Source organism: Anarhichas minor, unplaced genomic scaffold, assembly GCF_050575085.1.
Source record: "Anarhichas minor isolate MPS153535 unplaced genomic scaffold, ASM5057508v1 ptg000041l, whole genome shotgun sequence".
Classification (NCBI taxonomy): Eukaryota; Metazoa; Chordata; class Actinopteri; order Perciformes; family Anarhichadidae; genus Anarhichas; species Anarhichas minor.
Window position 1 is genome coordinate 6,912,465 of NW_027466487.1, and position 20,227 is coordinate 6,932,691.

The window sequence follows — 20,227 nt, forward strand, 5'->3', positions numbered from 1 at the left end:
AATTTAGCCTCATGTATTTATTGTTTACAACATTATTATCCGTGGTTTATATCCAGATGTTTACACGTTGTTTCTCATCTCCGCTGGATGGCAGTGGTGGGACATGCCACTCGCGGCGCTGTCTTTTGTGTTGGCAACCACCGGTTAATGTTTCTGCTGGCCGGCCATAAACATCAAAACAATGGGCATCTGTCCTTAAGATGGACCGCAGGAATCGGGTCGAACCCGTTGAAAGGTTTCGTTGTTAGCTGGCAGCATTTCCTTCTAGTGCAACGACCGAGTTTTAGAAACATAATTTCGTCATTACATAATTATGAATTACTCTGAAAAATGACTTTTTCTTTGTAGATTTTGCAGCCGCTGATGATTGCGCATCTGGATTTAGCCGAGCCGCTACCGCTAGCTAGCGAACAAGCTAACTTAGCAGAGCACAGTGTTGTAGCCGCAGTCAGGGCGAAGCAGTACCTACGAGCTAACTCAGCTAGCTGTCAATCGAGAGGCGCTCACTAGCCATAAGTTTGCTAATGTCGTAGCTAATGTCAAAGGGTCGCCGACAATGTAAATTATCATGAGGCCAAAGAAACGGGAACTGGTGAGTATGCTAATTGAAAATGCAACATTACCAACTAGCCAGCTAACGGTCGCTGTTAACGGTATTCAGCTAACGTTAGCAACCCTCTAGGTTAGCTTTGTTATGATAGCCTGCGGAGAGAGCCCCGTGTTGCTGATTCTAGTTGTTTTTTTCTTTAGCTAGCGTTAGTTGGATGTAACGTTAATAAAGACAGTTAGTAAACGCTATGTTGCTGAACAGCAACCTTTGTATAGAACGATAACTCACATCTGTGGAAAAACGTCCTGTAACGTCACTGTTATGTTTGTGAGACGTTGATGAGCTAACGGTACTGTACACAGGGCTTAGCTTCATCACAATCACTATATTGTGTTACTGTTATATTCTGCTGTGCGAATGGCATTGCAGTTTACAGAAGGGTCATGCAGACTTAAACTGGAATGATGCCACTAAAAGAGAATAATGTACACGGACACGGTACTGCAAGGGTCACATGAAGTTGTTCGTGGGACCTCCAGGCTGCATGACTCTTGGTTTTCCATAGAAATCTCCTCTAGTTAATTTGTCTTGTGTGGTCGTTCCAACTGACATTTACACGATTGGTCCATATTTGCTGCATGATTCTGCTGCACATTTCTGGTGATACTTTGTCTGTCAAGACCCACAACAAATTATTCTCTTTCAACCCCCCCCCCCCCTCCATTATTAAGGCGGTGCCAGTGATGGCCTCCCCCCTGCCTGTCTCCTTCATCCTGGTGGTTCTGCTGTTGGCTGAGTCGCCTGTGTGTCAGGCAGGGGACTGCAAGGGCCACAGGCAGGTGTTGAGGGGGCCTCCAGGCTACGTCACAGATGGACCGGGGAACTACTCTGTCAATGGGAACTGCGAGTGGCTTATTAAAGGTATAATGAGCCAAGCTATTGTCTTGTGCACAGACAACATGACAATTGAACAAATAACTTACAGCCAGTTATTCTCACTGATATTTCCCATCTTTTTATATCTTCCAGCTCCCAGCAACAGTCACCGCATTGTCTTAAATTTCACCTTCATGGACACAGAGTGTACCTATGACTACCTTTTTGTGTATGATGGAGACTCCTACCAGAGCCCTCTCCTAGCCAGCCTGAGTGGCAACACTCTGCCTCAAACCATTGAAGCCAAGTCCGGCAAGGTAACCAATTAAGACACGACAAAGGAAACTCTAAAGCCTTATAACTATTGATTATATTAACTTTATGACCGTTATTTAATTATCTTGTTCCAGATGCTACTTCATCTCTTCAGCGATGCTAATTACAATCTCCTGGGCTTCAATGCGACTTATACCGTCTCTATGTGCCCCGGGGCCTGTGGCGGTCATGGCCGCTGTGATTCCTCTACATCAAAATGCCACTGCCATCAGGGTTGGGGAGGACCAGCTTGTACAACCCCTCTGTGCTCCCAGGCTTGTTCTGTGAATGGCCAGTGTGACAAGGTAAGAGTAGGGTTGGGGAGGGTTTAATGAACACACAAAGCAACCAGTCTTCAACCAAAGGGTCACTCATCTTACCCTGAATAAGCTTTAATTATGTCAGCCAGATGTGCAGTTCATTAAAACATTGATGATTGGTCTTAAACTATTGTTCCTCATCCATGTTTTGTCTCAGAAAGGAGAGCGCTGTCTGTGTAACCCAGGCTTCCTGGGTCACAGCTGCATGCTGGGATTCCATAACGACAGTGGGGCAGGGCAGTGGTGGCGCGTGAGTGAGGGACACCCCTACACACCGGCCAGGACGGGCTCTGCTGGCGTGTATCTGTCCATCACTGGAGCCATGTACTTGTTTGGCGGTGAGAGTGACATGTTATTAATTTCCACAGATTTTTTATATTTAGTGAACAAACCCATCGTCCACCTCCTTTGTTGTAGCTGCAGTCCCACATTGACTTTTACCCTTCTCTACTATTTTATAGTGTTTTCATGATTAATAAAATCTGTTTGTTACTTCTTTTCCCCCAGGGTTTGACCTGAATAGAGCTCTCGGTGACTTGATCAAATATAACTTCACATCCAACCAATGGGAAAGCAGGTCTTATGGTCACTCTCCTGTAAGTAATAAACACACACACAGTGTTTGCTTCCTCCTGCTCTTGCGCCTCATATACTGTGTTTCCATGCAAGGGACGTGTTTACTATCAGCCTCCTGCAGTAACCTGATCCTTTAGATGTCATGTAAACGAGAAACCTGGTTTCCTTAATCAGGATAAGGTATTTCGAGAAACCCTGTCAACAGCACAGCTAGTATTCTGCTGGAGAAACCTTATTTCTTGGCAGAGGGGTGATTGGAAATATAATAAGTCGAAGTAAGTGAGTCATCCAAAAAAAATATTATCCAAATTCAGGCTTAAATGTACAAGTCTCACAAAGTTGGTTTTAACAGCTAAACAGTAGATAATGTTTACTCCTATTTCCTGATTTCTCTCATTTTCGATGTTTTTTTGTTTACCTCCAAACATAGTCAACTTCAATATAAATGCTCCAATTTATTATTTTACGTTTCCTTTTCATTCACTTCCTGCCTGCACTGTTTGCCCCCCCCCCCTCTATGTTGTCAGGTGGCTCGTCACTCCCACACCGCGGTAGAGTGGACGGGTAACATGGTTATCTTTGGAGGAGAGCTAGCCAACGGCTCCCTGGCCAGTGATGTCTGGATGTACCGGCCACTTCACGATGACTGGCAACAGCATGGCTTTTCAAATTCGCATGGGTCTCCTAAACTGGCCAATCACGCTGCAGCCGTAGTAGACAATCATCTCTATGTATTTGGAGGTGGGTTTCACATGATATATTCACTTGGCAGTCTGTGTTTGGATAGGCATACATAAATCCCTTGAGAAATAAATCATAATCATTATTTCCCAGGTCGCACTGAGGAGGATATGTTTTCCTCTTCTCTGTATCGGTTCGGCCTGCATGGCTCTGGACGGTGGGAAATGGTTCAGCCCACAGGTGGGAAGCCCCCGGCCACTGCGGGCCATTCCATGGTGTTCCACAGCCCATCCAGAACACTGCTGGTCTATGGAGGCCACAGGCCGACCACTGCCAGGTACACACCCTCTTGTGCTTCAGCTTACTGGATACAGTAACACATACACATCCAGTAGGAACATTTTGTACACTGTTTTCTATTTGTGGTTTTTAATGAGGAAAGGGAAAAGTTTGCTGCCTGGTGTGGATCTCTGTGTGTCTGGGGATTGCTCATGTGATATTTCTGTTTATTCCTTTTCACATCAAGTGAATTGTAAATAATTTGTCCCATTAGATTAAATAAGATAACACATTTAGTTTTATCTTCAGTTTAGAAGACTTGTTAAATTCAGCATACAAATATAAGAAATAAGATAGAAAGGAATAGCAAATCTAGAAATTTGCAACATTTTGAGAAAAATCTAGCAAATGAATAAAAATATAGACAACATCTTTATAAATACTAAAAGTACTCTTGTTGTATATTTTTCCAAGGTTTAGTGTGAGAGTGAACAACACCGACGTGTTCCACGTGGAGAGACGTTTTTGGACATCTTTCCGTTCCCGTTTCCCAGCAACCGGCCCCAGAGAGAGAGCTTTCCACTCAGCCACCGTCATTGGGAACTACATGGTTGTTTACGGTAAGCATTGACAAAATAAGCAACTGTAATTCACGACTGTGGCTCAGTGGTAGAGCAGGGTCATCCTTCAATCAGAGGATCGGCGGTCCATGTCGATGTGTCCTTGGGCAAGACACTTGTGTATGAATGATTAGTTAGAGTCCTTGTATGGTAGCCTCTGCCATCACTGTATGAATGGGTGAATGATGACATGTAGTGTTAAAGCGCTTTGAGTGGTCGGAAGACTAGAAAAGCGCTATACAAGTAAAAGTCCATTTACCATTTAATTAGTGCCATTCTGTGTATATTTATCTATTTCTTCCTGCCTTTCTCTCGCAGGGGGGAATGTACATATTCATTACCAAGAGGAGAAGTGCTATGATGAGGAGATCTTCTTTTACCACCTGGGCTGTCACCAGTGGGTGTCTGCAGGGGAGAGATGGTCACTCAGTGAGTTTCTGTAGACTCATACAGCTTGTTTCTTGGTGGTTGTTACTTAAGCATCTTCACATACATTGACTACAAAACATTCATATTTCTTTTCAGGAGGGGATCCTGTGAGGGGGCGTTACTCGCATGTTGCTGCTGTGATGGAGGGACGAGTGCTGCTGGTGGCCGGGGGTTACAGTGGTGTGGCCCTTGGAGACCTGGTGGCTTACAAAGTTCCGCTGTTTGTCAGTAGCGATCAAGGTGACAGGGTGAGTGAAAGTGTCATAAAACAAGGCTGGAAGTCATATCATTGATAAGACTGATGGGAGAAAGGCTGAAAAACTTGTGTTGAACAACTAGGGATTAAGGGAACTAAATTATTGTGAAACTGTGTGTGTGTGTGTGTGTTGCCTTAATAGGATGCCGTTTGCGCTGAGGCCCTAGACGAAAGTATGTGCCTGAAGAACCCTGAGTGCAGCTGGTGTGAAGGCCGCTGCAGAGAGTACCAGCCCAGTAATCCGGTAACACTTCCCTCAGCACATCCTTGTCGCTTACTCTGTTTTTGACTGATTCACACAAATGTAGAATAAACTATATTATTGTTGTGTCCATTCCTACATTGTGAGACACTTAAACTTTCACTTTGATGTATCTGTATGGATATCTGTCAGGATTACCTGTGTAATTTATAGCCACCCTTTTGTCTTCACAGTGCGGCAGTACTGGTTGCCTGGGCCTGGCTCGCTTCCTGTCTGATTGCCAGTCTTGTCTGGTGTTCAGTGGCACTCCAGCTTCTCTGGCCCGTGCCCCTGGTGAATTTGGCTGGTGTGTTCAGAATGAGTCCTGCCTACCAGTGTCAGGTGAGACCCAGGGAGGGAGGAAGGAGGGAGGAAGGAAGGCAGAAGAGAAGGGCTCACCCTCAGAGTGGAGAAAAAAAAAAGATGTTGGGCGTTGACATGGGGAGGGACTTTTGTTGGACGTGCTTCAGAGATTGAGCACAGTGGCGTGACTACACCCAGAGATCGGACAAGCGACTCAGACCATGATTTGACTTGCCTGTCCGATCGCACACTTCCTTTGGTGCAGTGAGGTCATCTCGTTTTACTCTTTTTGAACACGCGTCACACAAAAGTCACAGATCAGACTCGTTTTAGTACAGCGGAACACTTTAGGAAGCTGCTGTATTATGAGATTTTAGGAGGTCAGATGTGTTCTTTGTGTGCTGACCTCTCCCTCTCGGTCTCACAGAGCGAAGTGCGTGCCGTGTGGACCAGATCTCAGGGGCGTACGGCTGGTGGGGGGAGCGTACCCTTTTCCTAACCTCCCTCCACTCCTGTCGCACCGAGAACTATGTCCCGGGACTGCACCTGCTCACCTTCCAGCACCCCCGCAACGACTCCCAGCCTGACAAGGTACGGAGTCCAAATCTCAAGTGCTAACTGTACTAGTTGTGGTTGTAACTACTTCCCTCTCTGCTTACACTTGTCCCTCCTTCCTTCCTCCAACATTGCTTTGACACGTTGACTGTACTGCAGTTCTCCAACTTCAATATTATGATAGTTTCTCTTTTATTTGTTATTTCTGCCTTGTGCTCTTGGATATTCAACCTCTAAAATCCAATGCTCACGTGCCTTTTTTTTGTTCTTTTCCACTGTGTGTTTTATTTGATAGAATATTCCATTTTTCAAGTAGTTTGCCAAACGTGTGGAGCAGTCTGTAGAGAATAGTGCTTCTGTTGATGTGTTTCCACTTCCATCCACCCTCTACTGTCCTCCATCCTCCTCACCTCCTCGCCAGGTGTCCATCCTCCGCAGCACCACCATCATCCTTAGCCCCACCACAGAAATGGACGTAGCACTGCAGTTCAGGGGCTTCGTCCACCCGTTGTGGGGGGCCCCTCCACCTGCAACCGCTCCCACTGAGACTGTCTCCATGTGGGCTCGCATCCAGAGGCTCCACTTTGAGGCTCGGATGGCTTCGGGGCCCAACTCCAGCCAACTGGTGAGGAAAAGTGCATGTCAAACTTAGACATTTATTTAATGCATTATTTGAAAACAAATTGCTCACCTGAAATTGGAACATATTGACAGATTAGTTGTAGATATAACAAGTGTTATGTAATGTTATTTTCACAAGACATAATGTAGTGATTCCAAAGCCTTCAGCTAACTCTTGTCCACTTGTTCTTTGTGTCTAATTCTCTCTACACCTTGAAACTCTCGGAGCAGGAGGCTGTGGGTCGTTGGGCAGCCCAGCAGGAGAAAGAGCTGAAGCTGCTGGCTCGCACGGATGGAAGTAGACTGTTCTCTAACCTGACCAGGGGCAACCATTACCTTGTTCAGGCCGAGGGCTACCTTAACAACTCGGGCTCAGGGCAGACCAGTGAGATGGCCCTGATATGGAACAGAACATTGCCTGGAGGGAGTGTGAGTACTGGCATGGCTAGACATGTCTCAAAAAAATTAACCTGCAGAAGCAGTGAAAGTTAAAAAAAAACTGTAGTTAGTGGTCTTTGCACATTTTAATTTCTGCCACTTGTCTGCACAATGATTTTCATTCAGTAGTGATACAAAAGTTGACCTTTTATCCCCTTTTCCCCATTACGTGCTCTCCCTTTAGGAGATTTCCTTCCTTTTCCTGGAGCCTTACCGCTCCGGTTCCTGCTCAGCATACATGTCCTGTCTGGCCTGTCTGTCCGACCAGTCTTGTGGCTGGTGCCCGTCTTTGTCCCGCTGCCTGCTGCGGGACAGCCCAGACACCGAGCCCTGCCCCGAGAGAGACAAGGGGGAAGGCAAGGGAGAGGGTCTGCGCCATCTGCTGTTGGCACCCCAGCACTGCACCTTGTGTGAAGAGTACAGAGACTGCTCCGCTTGTACTCAGGTACATCACAGATAACACCTCATTTTAGCATAGTCTCACTATGCAGCTGATATTATTTAGCTTATTTTGGAGCTGCTGTATTCCTCACTCATGCTAAGCTCACTTTGGCCTGCAGGACCCTTTTTGCGAGTGGCAGATAAACTCCAGCAAGAAAGGCGACTACCAGTGCAGTCGACGCGGAAGACTAGATGGATCCATACGTGACCCAGGGGGATGTCCCAAAGTCTGCAACCAGTGAGTTGAAAAACTACATTTTTAACACAGGTAAATGCCGATCATACATGTTTTCAACAATAACCTATAACTCACATTATTGTCCTCCCCTCTCTGGACATCTCTCTGTGTTGCAAAGGAGAAAGACGTGTGGTGAGTGCCTCTCTAACTCCAGCCAGTGTGCATGGTGTGAGTCAGCCCAGGCCTGCTTCTATTTTGCTGCCTACCTCACAAAATACCCCTATGGAGAGTGCAGGGACTGGTATGACAGGTAAAATTAGCAATTTTTTATTTCTTTTTTTATTTTAAAGTGACAGTTATTACTCATTATAATTATTTGCAGTTGCACATACAGTTAGCTGCTTTTCTGTTTTGGTGATTTCAACTTGAACAAAAATATGACACAAAACTGACAGACTTTTTAAATGTAATTTTTTCAGTCAGTCAGTGAATTCAAAATCAACCATAAATCAATAATCTAATGTTCTCATTCCTTATTCTCTTACTCGTCAGTGTTCATTCGGTTCCCCAGTGTAAGCAGTGTTCAGCTTTAAACACATGCACAGACTGCCTGAGAACATTCCAGTGTGGCTGGTGTGGTGACTACAACAACCCCACCATTGGAAAGTAAGTATGGCAAACTCATAACTAACAAATACTTTGACAATTACACTGTACAGAGTAAGTACAAGCAGTGGCAACACACCTGATTTGAATGACTAATTATCAAATCCCTGTTATCAAATCAAACTGCTGATCTGTTATTAGTCATTGTCTTTATTGTGATTTATATGTGTTTATTCAATGTTTTCCACTCATATTTTTAGATGTTTGAGGGGAGACTGGGCTGGAATGGACGACCCCTTGGTGTATAACTGCAGTGTGGCTGTGGCTGAAGCACGGGCTGCAAAGTAAAGATATCTATTTTATACTTTCATGATTTGCTGCAGTAAGCATATAACCTTTTCTCATAAGACCAGAGCTTTTGCTATATGGCTAATATTATACTTTTTCAATATTGTGTGTCCCACAGTTTGTAAATGTATTTGTGGTGGTCCTGCTTTTTACAATATGGTTACTCCAAGTTAATAAAGACAAAATGCAAAAGCAAGACTCTTCAATAAATAAAATCCAGACCCAGTATTGAAAGAAAACATGTCACACTGTTATCAGTTATATACATTTGAAAAATAGATCGTTGAAGTGACTTTTGTTTCTTAATGATTGCTGGATTTTAGTTTCTACATATCTTAGAATGTCTGCCAAACTAAAACAGAATTTCTACATAGAGCCGTAACTTAGAAGGTGGATGTTTAGGTGGATATAGTATAACTGTCCAACTTCACTCCTCCGTGTCCTGCTCTTCCAGCCCTGAGCCCCAGACCTCAGCCCCGCCGCGCCCCCTGGAAATGGAGTTGGAGCTGGAGCACTTGGACGACGAAGAGCGAGATGCGATCTGGTCCTACCCCACCTGCCCTGATGTAGAGGAATGCCGGCTGGGTCTCCACAACTGTCACCCCTTCGCCACCTGCATCAACACTCCCACTTCCTACGAATGCCACTGTGAGAGAGGATATACAGGGGATGGCACGCTGCACTGCAACCAGACGTAAGATGTGTTCCTCTGTTGATTCATCCATCAACTCTCTCAATCTAAAACTCTTGTTTTAAATTTCTTGTTTTTCTAACTGTTCCCCTCTCCACAGGTGCTACAACGAGTGCCGAGAGGGCCAATGTAGTGGCAGCCCGCGGTTTGAGTGTGAATGTTCCCTCGGCTGGACATCTGACCCCGCCACCCTGGTTCTCAGTGGAGTTGAATGTGACGTTGACTGTGGCTGCAACTTCCATTCCACCTGTATCACTGCACCGGGGATCTGTGACGAATGCCAGGGTGAGGACTTAGTATGTGTATTATTTCAATAGCTTGTTCTCTGTCATTACTGAACCAGGCCAAGATCATTCTCACAGTTTGGAAAAATATATTGTTTTTGTTGAAATACTTTCTCTGTCTTTCAGATTGGACTACAGGACCCCACTGTGAGCACTGCCGTCCGGGTAGCTTTGGATCAGCCCTGGCTAGTGGTGGCGGCTGTGTGCAATGCGAGTGCAACGGCCATGGCGACCCGGCCAGAGGTTACTGTCACAACCAGACAGGCCAGTGCTACTGCACCCACAACACTCAGGGACCACACTGCGAGTCCTGCCTGCCTGGTTATTATGGCGACCCCAGGTAAGGAGATCTTCATCTTATAACTTTAGTGTAATGCAAACTTTCCATTTCTTCTTGAAAGTGTGAAAACGTGCTTTCATCACGACTCGTCTATCCGTACATCTTTCTCCTTCCGACAGGAACAACGGCACATGCTACCGCCAGTGCCAGGGCCGCTCTGTGCTGCTCTCCTCCACCTCCTCCTCTGCCATGCCTCTCTCCTCTTCTCTGGGATGGCGAAGTGGCACAGAAGGGAGAGGAGGACTTTCTCATTGCCTGTGGGTCCTGTCTGTGACTGAGAACCTGGCACCTTGTCTGCCCAGACAGCTGTGTCCCCCTGTAGCCCTCACCTTACACCCAGACTCCCATACGTACTGTAAAGTGAGTACAAACATCATTACACAGCCGAGCAAATGAACACGTTAGCTCTGCTGTAGCATCAAACATTGTCAGTATTCCTCTCTGTATGACTGTCTCCCTTACATTCCATATATTTTGTTTTTTCTCAGAGCTCCTTTGTCTATGTGTTTGATGGCCTCCCTCGTTTCCTGCCCAATGGAGTTGTACATTCAGATCACAACCTGATCGGGGCATTTTGTGGCACCACAAGGACTCAACCAATCACTGTTGAGGCCACCTCCGGTATTTATCCATATATTCATTCGATAGTAGACATTTTGTCTGGAGAAGTCTGCTTACATCATTAGCTAAATCTGAGCTATTAAATGCCACTTGTGGGCGACTACACATCCCTGTTGACACATTAACCACTAACTTTCACTATATTGTCTTTTCTCTTTTACTACCAGGTGTGATCTCCGTCTACTTTGAGGCCAATGTCTCCTCAAACAAACCTCAGGGCTTCAACGCATCTTTCTGGGTGCGACGTTGTCAACAGAGCTCTGATGAGGGTGAAGAGGGGTCACCTGCCTGTCCAGGTGGAGCCCAGTGCCAGGGGGGGCTCTGTCAGTGCCCTAAGGGGTATGGTGGACCCCACTGCGACCGGCCCATGTGCCCTCAGGATTGCGGAATAGCGGAAGGAAGAGGAGCTTGTAATACAGTAAGAGTTGTGACAATTTATGTTTTAAGTTATAAGTTCACATTTGGTTTTATTCTCCAAGTTACCCGTTAATCATAAAGAAAGAAAATTGTGTCCATTCAGCATTTGGATACCATAAACTATAGTTTTATACTCCTGCCATTTGATTTGATGGGATATATTCATAATAATCTTCAGCTATAAAATGACAGCTGTAAAATAATGTATTTTGGGGATGATAGTTATGTTATAAATTTCCCTACATGGCTTATCGACATATTTTGTTTGTCTCAGTCTCTGGGAGTGTGCATGTGCTCACACAGCTGGGCTGGCTCAGACTGCTCTGTTCTTCGGGACTCCAACAGCCTGGTCTGGGAAACACTGCTGGACACACAACTGACAGTGGTAGGGACAGAAAATAAACTGTTAAAAAAATGTTTATCTGCACCATTCATGAATCTCACACCTCAGCACACGCTGACACGCATTCATATGTGCGGTTGCTCCACAGAACCAGGCACACAGGTTCCTCCACAGGATGGGACACACTCTGGTGTCTGGACCACAGGGCACCCTCTGGATGTATGGAGGACTCTCTCTGTCTGAGGGCATTCTGGGAAATGTCTATAGGTAAGGGCTGTGTAACCGTGGACTGTTTTGAGTTTAATGACATGAATAGGTGTAATTATACTGTATGTGTATAACACATGTACTGTCTATATGTGCACTATAATACATTTTGTTCCTGGTTTGTTTAGATATTCTGTGTCCGAGCACCGTTGGACCCAAATGTTGACAAGTTCTGTAGAAGAAGGCTCGACTCCTGGCCCTCGCTATCACCACGCCTCTGCACTGCTGACCAGTCACGAGTCTGGCTCTGGCAGCCACGGAGCCACTCACGACTTCATGTTGGTGGCGGGCGGTGTCATTCAAAACGGTGTTGCGATGGATACCTGGAGTCTCAATCTCAGCAGTTTAGTCTGGAGAGAACACAAGGTTGGGCTTTGATTTATCGTGGAAACACAAAATATCTATAAACAGCTGAAGTGTGTTTTACCTCCAAGCAAAAATAAAATGTTCTTCCATCTCTGACAGAGCTCAGTAATGCCCCCTTTGGCGGGCCACACTCTAACTGTTCGCCGAGACTCCTCTGTGCTGTTGATTGGAGGTTACTCTCCAGACAACGGCTTCAACCACCATCTGCTGGAGTTCAGCCCTCACACTGGAAACTGGACCGCTGCCCCCCACACTGGCACACCACCTACAGGTTCTTGAGGCCTTTTTTTACGGGTTATAACATTGTTCTTACTCTATCAATGAGTTATTGACTGATGCACCACTTATATGTGTACGAACATAGATCATTTAATAGTCAAGCCCACAGAGAAATGTAGTATTACATTTTGAAAATGTGCTTAAACCTGTTTTGCCCTATGTGTTCTTCAAACAGGATTATATGGCCACTCAGCAGTCTACCATGAGCAGACTGATTCTATCTATGTTTTTGGAGGCTACCGCTTTCACGTGGAGACTGTGGAGCCTTCAGGCGAGCTCTACAGTCTGTACTACCCCAACCTCACCTGGTCTCTGCTGGTCCCCTCACAGGGTAATAAGGTAAGAGGCCAACATCATCTAGTCTCTATCCTCCTCTTACGGGCCAGTAAATTTGACAAGCCAAGCATTTATCCTGAGTGAACTGCATATAGATAACTTATCAATTTTTGCTGTATCATCTCTTTGCTGTGCAGCCCCTGTCCCGTTTCTTCCACGCTGCGGCTATGATCAAAGACACCATGGTCATTGTCGGGGGAAGGACAGAAGCAGAAGACTACAGTAACTCGGTGTCTCTGTACCAGATCAACTGTAACACCTGGATACAACCAGGTGACCATCTTAATGTCTTTCTGCAGATTCGATGATGGTCAAATGATAACTTACCATACCATAACTATAACCCATTTTTATCTCTTTCTTCAGTCTCCGTTATCGGAGATCCAGCAAATCGTTCAGTGTCTCTTGCCATGACAAGCTGGGGCGACCGTCTCTTCCTATCAGGAGGCTTCAACGGTGTCACGCTGGGCCGACTCTTAACCCTGTCTGTGCCCGCTGACCCCTGTGCGCTGCTGCCCACCCCAGAGGCCTGCAACACCACTACAGGCAGCTGCGTCTGGTGTAGAGGAACCTGTGCTTCTTCTGATACCGCTGAGAGGTGAGGCATTAGCTTAAAGCAACTCTAAATAGATAGATAGCTTAGTTTGAAGTTACAGTGCCCTGCAAAAGCATTTACCCCCTTGGTGTTTTTACTATTTTGTTGCTTTACAACCTGAAATTGAATCAGATTTTAATTTGGATTTTATGTAATGGACCTACACAAATAGTCAAAATTGGTGAAGTGAAATAGTGTCTAACGGAGCACCATTAAATCCATTATTATAAAATGGGAAGAATGTGGAACCACAACAAACCGACCAACAGAGGATCAATACTCACGGACCAGAAGGGCATTAATCAGAGAGGCAACAGAGAGACCACAACCTTGAATCTCCACAGCAGAGATTGGAATATCTCTCAGGGAAAAAAAATAAGAAAATGTTTGGAGTTTGCCAAAATGCATGTGGGAGACTACTACTGCAAGGCACTGTGTCAGCAGCTACTAAATATAATGCGTCAAACTTACATTTCTCTCCCTCCTTCCCTTTCCATCAGAATGGGCTGCTTCACTGGCCAGAGTCCCTGTTCGCCGACCCCTCGTCAGGCAGACCAGTGTCGCAGACTGAAGACCTGCAGTGAATGCCTCGCCCGACACCCTAAAACATTCTCAAGCGCACCACAGGTAACATGCAAGACCCCTTCTCTCACACAATCAGTAGCTCGAGGCGAGAAAACTACTTTCCATCAGCTAAAATCTGTTCCTTACTGAATTTCCCAGCCTGCTCTACAGTGTAAGTGGTGCACAAACTGTCCAGAGGGGGCCTGTATCAGCACCTCTGTCAGCTGTACGTCTGAACATGACTGTCGGATCAACCAGAGAGAGATCTTCCTGTCCAGCAACTGCACTGAGACCAGCTGTGAGGCCTCTGACTGCCCCAAGTGTACTGCTTCTGGGAAATGCATGTGGACCCGCCAGTTCAAGCGCACAGGTAGAGGCAGTAGTGTGGAAGAGCTTTGAGGAAATTCATCATTTTCAGTCTAAAGATAAAAATAAATTTAAAAAACACTAGAAATTGTGATTTATTTATTATGATAATTACACCTAGTAGATCATGGATGAATTAGTATTTTGGTGACAATTGTGCAGCTCCAATAAATCAGCTCTTTGGGTTCATATTTAGTGTTCCACTAAAAAAACAAAAGTTGTTTGTTTTGATTTCTCCAGGTGAGACGAGGCGCATCCTGAGTGTGAACCCCACCTATGACTGGACGTGTTTCAGCTACGCCCTGCTCAACGTCTCACCCATGCAGGTGGAGTCTTCTCCCCCTATGCCATGCCCTCCGCCCTGCCACAGTCTCAGTAACTGCAGCCTCTGTCTAGGCTCCAGGGGCTCCGATGGGGGCTGGCAGCACTGTGTGTGGAGCATGGCTCTGCAGCAGGTAAGACTGCCCTGCGTGAGCTTTACGGAGAACTTTGTGCGTTATTTGATCAAACACGTTCATACACAGCTAACCCCTCTCCCCTTCCTCTAGTGCACGAGCCCTTCTTTCGTGCCCCTGCGTTGTGAGGCGGGTCAGTGCGGTCGTCTACTCTCTGGGGGGGACTCTTGCTCTCCCCAATGCTCCCAGCTCACCCAGTGCTCCCAGTGCATTGGCAGACCTCAGTGTGGTTGGTGTGCTACTCGGGTGGGCAATGGGGCTGGACGCTGCCTACAAGGAGGTCTTGATGGTGAGAAATATCTTCAGTTGATTCATAGCAATGTGTGACCAGTCCAGTGATCCTTTTTTATTCCACTTAATAAATCTAAATGTTTGCTTTTCTGATCTGTATTTCACTCACCTTCTTCCATTCTTGTCTCCCAGGTGTGAGTGAGGGTGTTTGCCCCCTGGGAAACAGCAGCTGGTCCTTCCTTCACTGTCCAGCGGAGGACGAGTGTGCCAATGGCCATCACCACTGTAACAGCACCCAGGACTGCCACGACCAACCCCAGTCATATCACTGCACCTGCAAACAGGGTTACATACTTAGCAGGCAAGATCAGGAGCTAGCAATGATGGCATTTAATACACAAGGATAGTTATTAAATACTGTATTGCTTTTCATAGTAAATGTACAGTATATGTTAACCAAAATCTTCTTATTCTGTTGTTCTCCTATACAGTGCTTCTGGTCAGTGTGAGCCAGTGTGTGCACAGGGCTGTGTGAACGGGACATGCATGTCCCCAGGAGTTTGCCAGTGTCACTTTGGATTTGTGGGGGATAACTGCTCCTCTCAGTGCAGCTGCAACAAACACAGCAACTGCGCTGGGGTCAGCAAACCGGATGTTTGCCTTGAGTGCCACAATAACACCATAGTAAGTGCTTATAGTAAAACACGTGTGCATACTGTAGACACTGTTTTTCCAAGTCCACTGGTGACGATTTATTCCCCCCCCCCCCCCCCCTCCATTTCCAGGGTAAACACTGTGAGAAGTGTAAGCCTCTGTTCGTGGGCTCTGCCAAGGGGGGGGGCACTTGTCGTCCATGCCGGGAGTTTTGCCGAGGAAACAGTGCCGTGTGTTTATCCGGAGATGAACATAAGAAGGCCCTTGAGAACCCAGGGCTCCTCCTGGACCCCAACAGCGTAAGTGTCTGCCGGCCTTGTGGCCTTCTCTTGATATGTAAAAACAAATACTCCAGCAGTGTGCTTACTGTTGGGCACTGCCTTCGTTCTTTTCTGGGGTCCATCTCTCTTTGTCCCTTTATCAGATTCAGAGCTGGGTGACGGAGGGTCCCACAGAAGAGAACGCTGTCTGTGTGAATTGCCAGAACAACAGCGTGGGGGACAAGTGTGAGAGCTGCCTCAGTGGCTTCTTCCTGCTGCAGGGGAAGTGTGATAAGTGAGTAATGTGTTCAGCTTAGCAGTCAATTGATTCCCATGCTGTGACATTACAAAGCATTTATGTGTTAGGCTTTTAAATGTTTAAAAAAGGCCGTTATACTGCTTGTTTGGGCAGTGTACACAATTACCATTGTTTTTGGGTAGAGGCAACAGACTTCTAATAAATCCTTTTCATTGCAGATGTCAGTGTAACGGCCATGCAGACACGTGTAATGAGCACGATGGTACAGGATGCCCCTGCCAAAACAACACAGAGACGTCCTCCTGCCTCAGCAGCCCTCAGAGTGACCGGAAAGACTGCTACAGGCAACAGGTATACAAGGGGCGGGGCGATAAGGCCACAATATTCTGTCCCGATTATAGGTCATTGGATATCTCAATATACAATAAATATCACAATATAGCATGTTTTCCTGTGATTCAATAAATACATAGTCTATGTGAAATGACCACATAGAAAAGCCCATTTTTATTTTTGTACTGTGTGAATGAAATACTTAACAAACGTCTGATGCATTTTACAGGACAGGTCAGAGACATTGAGGCCTATAAAAGTGTATACATGTACATCCTGGTCTGAATCAACTGCATGTGAGGTGTATGTAGCCTCCATAACCTCACTGATTGTTAAATCATCGTGTAAGCGCCGTCCAAGTGATGTAAATATTGGCCGCAGGTCTTTTATTGACATTACGATAGAACCGATATAGAAAAGCATGAACCCGAGACATTGTTGTATTTTTTTGATGATATCACCCAGCTCTAGTTATGCACATCAAATATAGAAAAAGGGGGGTTTCACTTCTACACAGAGAAGGTGGTCGTTGTTATTATATAATCATTGATTTTCTGTCTCTGCGTTGATAAAAGCAATATTTTGAACAGAAATAAGTTTGTGGCCCTCTCCTATTCATTGCCGTGTTTGCTCAAACTGTATTGGTTGTTCTCTTCTACTCAGTGTGCCAAGTGCAAGGACTCCTTCAATGGCACACCGGTGAACGGGCGTCAGTGCTACCGTCAGTTCAACGTGGACACGGAGTGCTGCTTCGACCCGACGTCCCAGACCAACTGCTTCCATGATCCCACCATTCGCAACCTGCCCAAAGGGCGCACTGTGTTTTTCTCTGCGCAGCCAAAGTTCACCAATGTGGACATTCGAGTCACCATTGATGTTACCTTTGGTGAGGTGGAGGTGTACGTGTCCAACTCTCATGACATCTTCATCGTGGATGTAGACCGATACACAGGGATTCACACCATCAGGATCGAGGAGGAATCGGTGACTCGGGGGACAACGGCTGGTGTCGATAAGGATTCACCTCCGTCCCCCATAAAGGTGTTTGCCAACGCCTCGTCCAGTCTCGGGGGTCCCGTGCTCTCCCATAACCCACTGCAGCTGCAAGCAAAAGTCCCCGGGGCAGAGAGAGAGATTACAGAGGACCGGGCGGGAGGACTCATCACCTACATCACTGTGTGGAAACCACAGACAGTGATGATCGTCCGTAGTGTTCGAGATCGCGTGGTCATCACCTTCCCCCATGAGGTGCACTCCCTGAAATCCAGCCGCTTCTACATCGCTCTGAGAGGTGTGGGAACTGACGACAGACAGGGAGAATCCCAGGGCCTGTTGTTTTTGCGACAAGACCAAGCCCACATCGACCTTTTTGTCTTCTTCTCTGTTTTCTTCTCCTGCTTCTTCCTCTTCCTGTCTGTCTGCGTCCTCCTGTGGAAGGTGAAGCAGTTCCTGGACTTCCGTCGGGAGCAGCGTCGCCACATCCAGGAGATGACCAAGATGGCGTCGAGGCCCTTCGCTAAACTCACCATATACTTTGAGCCAGAGGAGCCTCAGCTCATCTACCTGCCTTCAGCTGGTGGAGGGGTGGTGGGGGGCAGCACTGTATCGCTCGCTCATGCCCGCACAAGTAAGTTAGGAGGAGTGGTGGTGGGCCAGAGGGGCAGGGCGGGAGCTGTCTCCTGCAAACATGACTCGGGCTCCGGACCCACGGCCCACCACCACCACCACCTCACCCTGGGTGGAGGGGGCAACGGTGGCCAGCACCTGCCTCTGCACTACTTGAACACCCACCACTATGCCAGCACCACGTCTGGCACCCCGGCCTCGCACCACCACCACCCATCCACGTACAGCGGCTACCAGCACTTTTGCCGCTCCGACCCCTTCCTCTCTCAGCTCATGGGCTTCTCTTACTCCACCTTTAAGGTCGGGCCCATCACCCTGGAGCCCACAGATGACGGCATGGCTGGGGTGGCCACTGTCCTCTTCCAGCTGCCCGGGGGTGTCTTGGCTCCAAACCGTGCCTGTCTGGGCTCCGCACTGGTTACTTTGCGTCAGAACCTGCAAGAATACTGTGGCCATGGCAATGGAGGGGGGCACCCAGGGGCCGGAGGAGGGCGCAAGGGGCTGCTGGGGCATCAACACCTGACCACTATGGCTATGTAGGGAAGCAACAATATTATTTAAAGAGGACAGAGATAAAAGAGATGGGATACATCTGTAAAGTGTTTGATATATGAGATTTTTTTTTTTTTGAAAGCTGTAAGTCAAAAACAAAGTCCAGAAGAAAGAGTTACGACCGAGTCAGTTAACGTGAGCTGTTTGAACAGAGTTGTACATACACTGTATCATGAATTAAGTGTCTTTTATTGTTTTATGTATTGCTGTACTGTATTTCAGTGCTTCACATGACCAAGCCAGCTGTCTCTAGAATGCACTACAACTGCTTTACGTATCAACAGAACAATGTCGCATCCCGTCTGTGGTCACTAAAGAAGAGGTGTGAGCACATTCAATAGTCAGTCTCCTAAAAAGACTGAAGCTGGACTGTTGCCAAAACTCTTCTCGCTGACCAACAGAGGTGTTAAAAAAAAAAGAATACAGCCGCTCTCTATGGAACCAACATGTGCTTTATATCCCAAAAAGTGACAATCAAAAAATGGCAAATGAGAACAAAAGACACTTAAATTGGTTTCAGCATAATGTGCAAGAATTTGATTGTGAGCTTAGCGCAGTTAAAAAACAAAAAGTCAAAGTTGCTTGTGAGATGGTTTTTATATCCTCGTCGATGACTGATTTATAGTTGTAACTCGGTATACGGCAGGCGTCTCAGCTACACGTCTATGTTGAACAGACTCCCGAGTGTGTTTTTGCATATTCATTCACCTGCTCTGTTACACTTTTATTTGCGCTTTCTGCCTTCACTTCTTGCCTTGTCTGTGAGTCGACCGGCTTACATTTAATAACGGTAACATATATTACATATTGTTTCATGAATTGTTTTTGTAAAAAAAAAAGAAAAGAAAAGGAAAAAGATGAAGGATCGTGTTTTTATTAGTGTTCAGTTCCTGACGCTAATAATTTAGTTACACGACTGAACTCGTCAAAATGAAGACGCGTGTCCTTCTTGAAACATTTGATTACATGAAATGTATGTTGGTGTTTGGCTAGTTTTGCTGGACTGCTTTTTTCAGGCAACTTGTCTGCTTAGATGATTGTATTAGCCAATCATAGCTATGATTTGATTTAGAGGAAGAAATGGATGTGGTTAAGAAAAAGTACAGTACCGAAAATGTTACTCTATTGAAATTACAATGATAATGGAAAGAGTTCTCCTGGTGAGAGATTTTTTGTTTTTTAGCATTTTTATTTGCAATGAGACTGAATTACTGGTTCACTGTTTGGTGTTTGTTTGACATTTGCTTCCTCTTTGTTTTCCTTTTTGCACTGCATGGAGGCAATGAGCCCCATTGTTCACGTGAAACACAGAGGGGAAGTCGTCCACAGTGTCATGGATGAACTCTAGAGTGATGCTACTGGCTTCTTATCGAATGAACAAAACTATGATCGCACGACTGTTTTATCATGAACTGAATACTCACAGCATAGTTAAGCAAACTAGAGCTCAAATTAATACTGTCTCTATTTATAACAGCCCTTCACAAAAAAGCATTAATATGTTTTGTTTTTTTATGTTTTTGTCTCGTATCTTTGTGTATGTTCTTTTTTAACATATTTTTGTACATAACTTTAGTTGTGTTTGTTTCTCGTTTTCAAAGAAGGGAACAGTGTTGTACAGAAGTTTGTATCAAGATTCTGTCCTGAGTCGGCTGAAATAAAGTCTGTGGAACATGACTGAGTTTGTTTTGTTCAGAGGACAAAACCGTTTTTTCCTAAATTTGTATTGATACTATTTGTTGATTATAAAAGGAC

The 20,227-nt window shown here is 45.9% G+C and overlaps 1 protein-coding gene across 1 annotated transcript; it reads left to right on the forward strand.

Annotated features, from left to right (window-relative positions):
• Window positions 1–179: 179 nt before the first annotated feature.
• On the forward strand, window positions 180–20,149 carry megf8 (multiple EGF-like-domains 8). Its single transcript, XM_076109057.1, has 44 exons — window positions 180–592; window positions 1,282–1,471; window positions 1,580–1,743; window positions 1,837–2,046; window positions 2,219–2,399; window positions 2,569–2,657; window positions 3,165–3,378; window positions 3,472–3,655; window positions 4,072–4,217; window positions 4,536–4,646; window positions 4,743–4,894; window positions 5,045–5,146; window positions 5,338–5,485; window positions 5,874–6,037; window positions 6,423–6,626; window positions 6,854–7,051; window positions 7,245–7,505; window positions 7,621–7,739; window positions 7,858–7,989; window positions 8,232–8,345; window positions 8,546–8,629; window positions 9,088–9,327; window positions 9,425–9,609; window positions 9,735–9,948; window positions 10,068–10,308; window positions 10,437–10,569; window positions 10,737–10,987; window positions 11,261–11,371; window positions 11,478–11,596; window positions 11,725–11,962; window positions 12,062–12,233; window positions 12,417–12,580; window positions 12,715–12,850; window positions 12,944–13,175; window positions 13,673–13,799; window positions 13,896–14,106; window positions 14,343–14,557; window positions 14,651–14,846; window positions 14,981–15,149; window positions 15,280–15,472; window positions 15,574–15,741; window positions 15,867–15,997; window positions 16,180–16,312; window positions 16,958–20,149. Exons 1-44 carry the CDS (start codon window positions 569–571, stop codon window positions 18,458–18,460), a joined length of 8,673 nt encoding a protein of 2,890 aa, XP_075965172.1. The 5' UTR covers window positions 180–568; the 3' UTR covers window positions 18,461–20,149.
• Window positions 20,150–20,227: the final 78 nt, after the last annotated feature.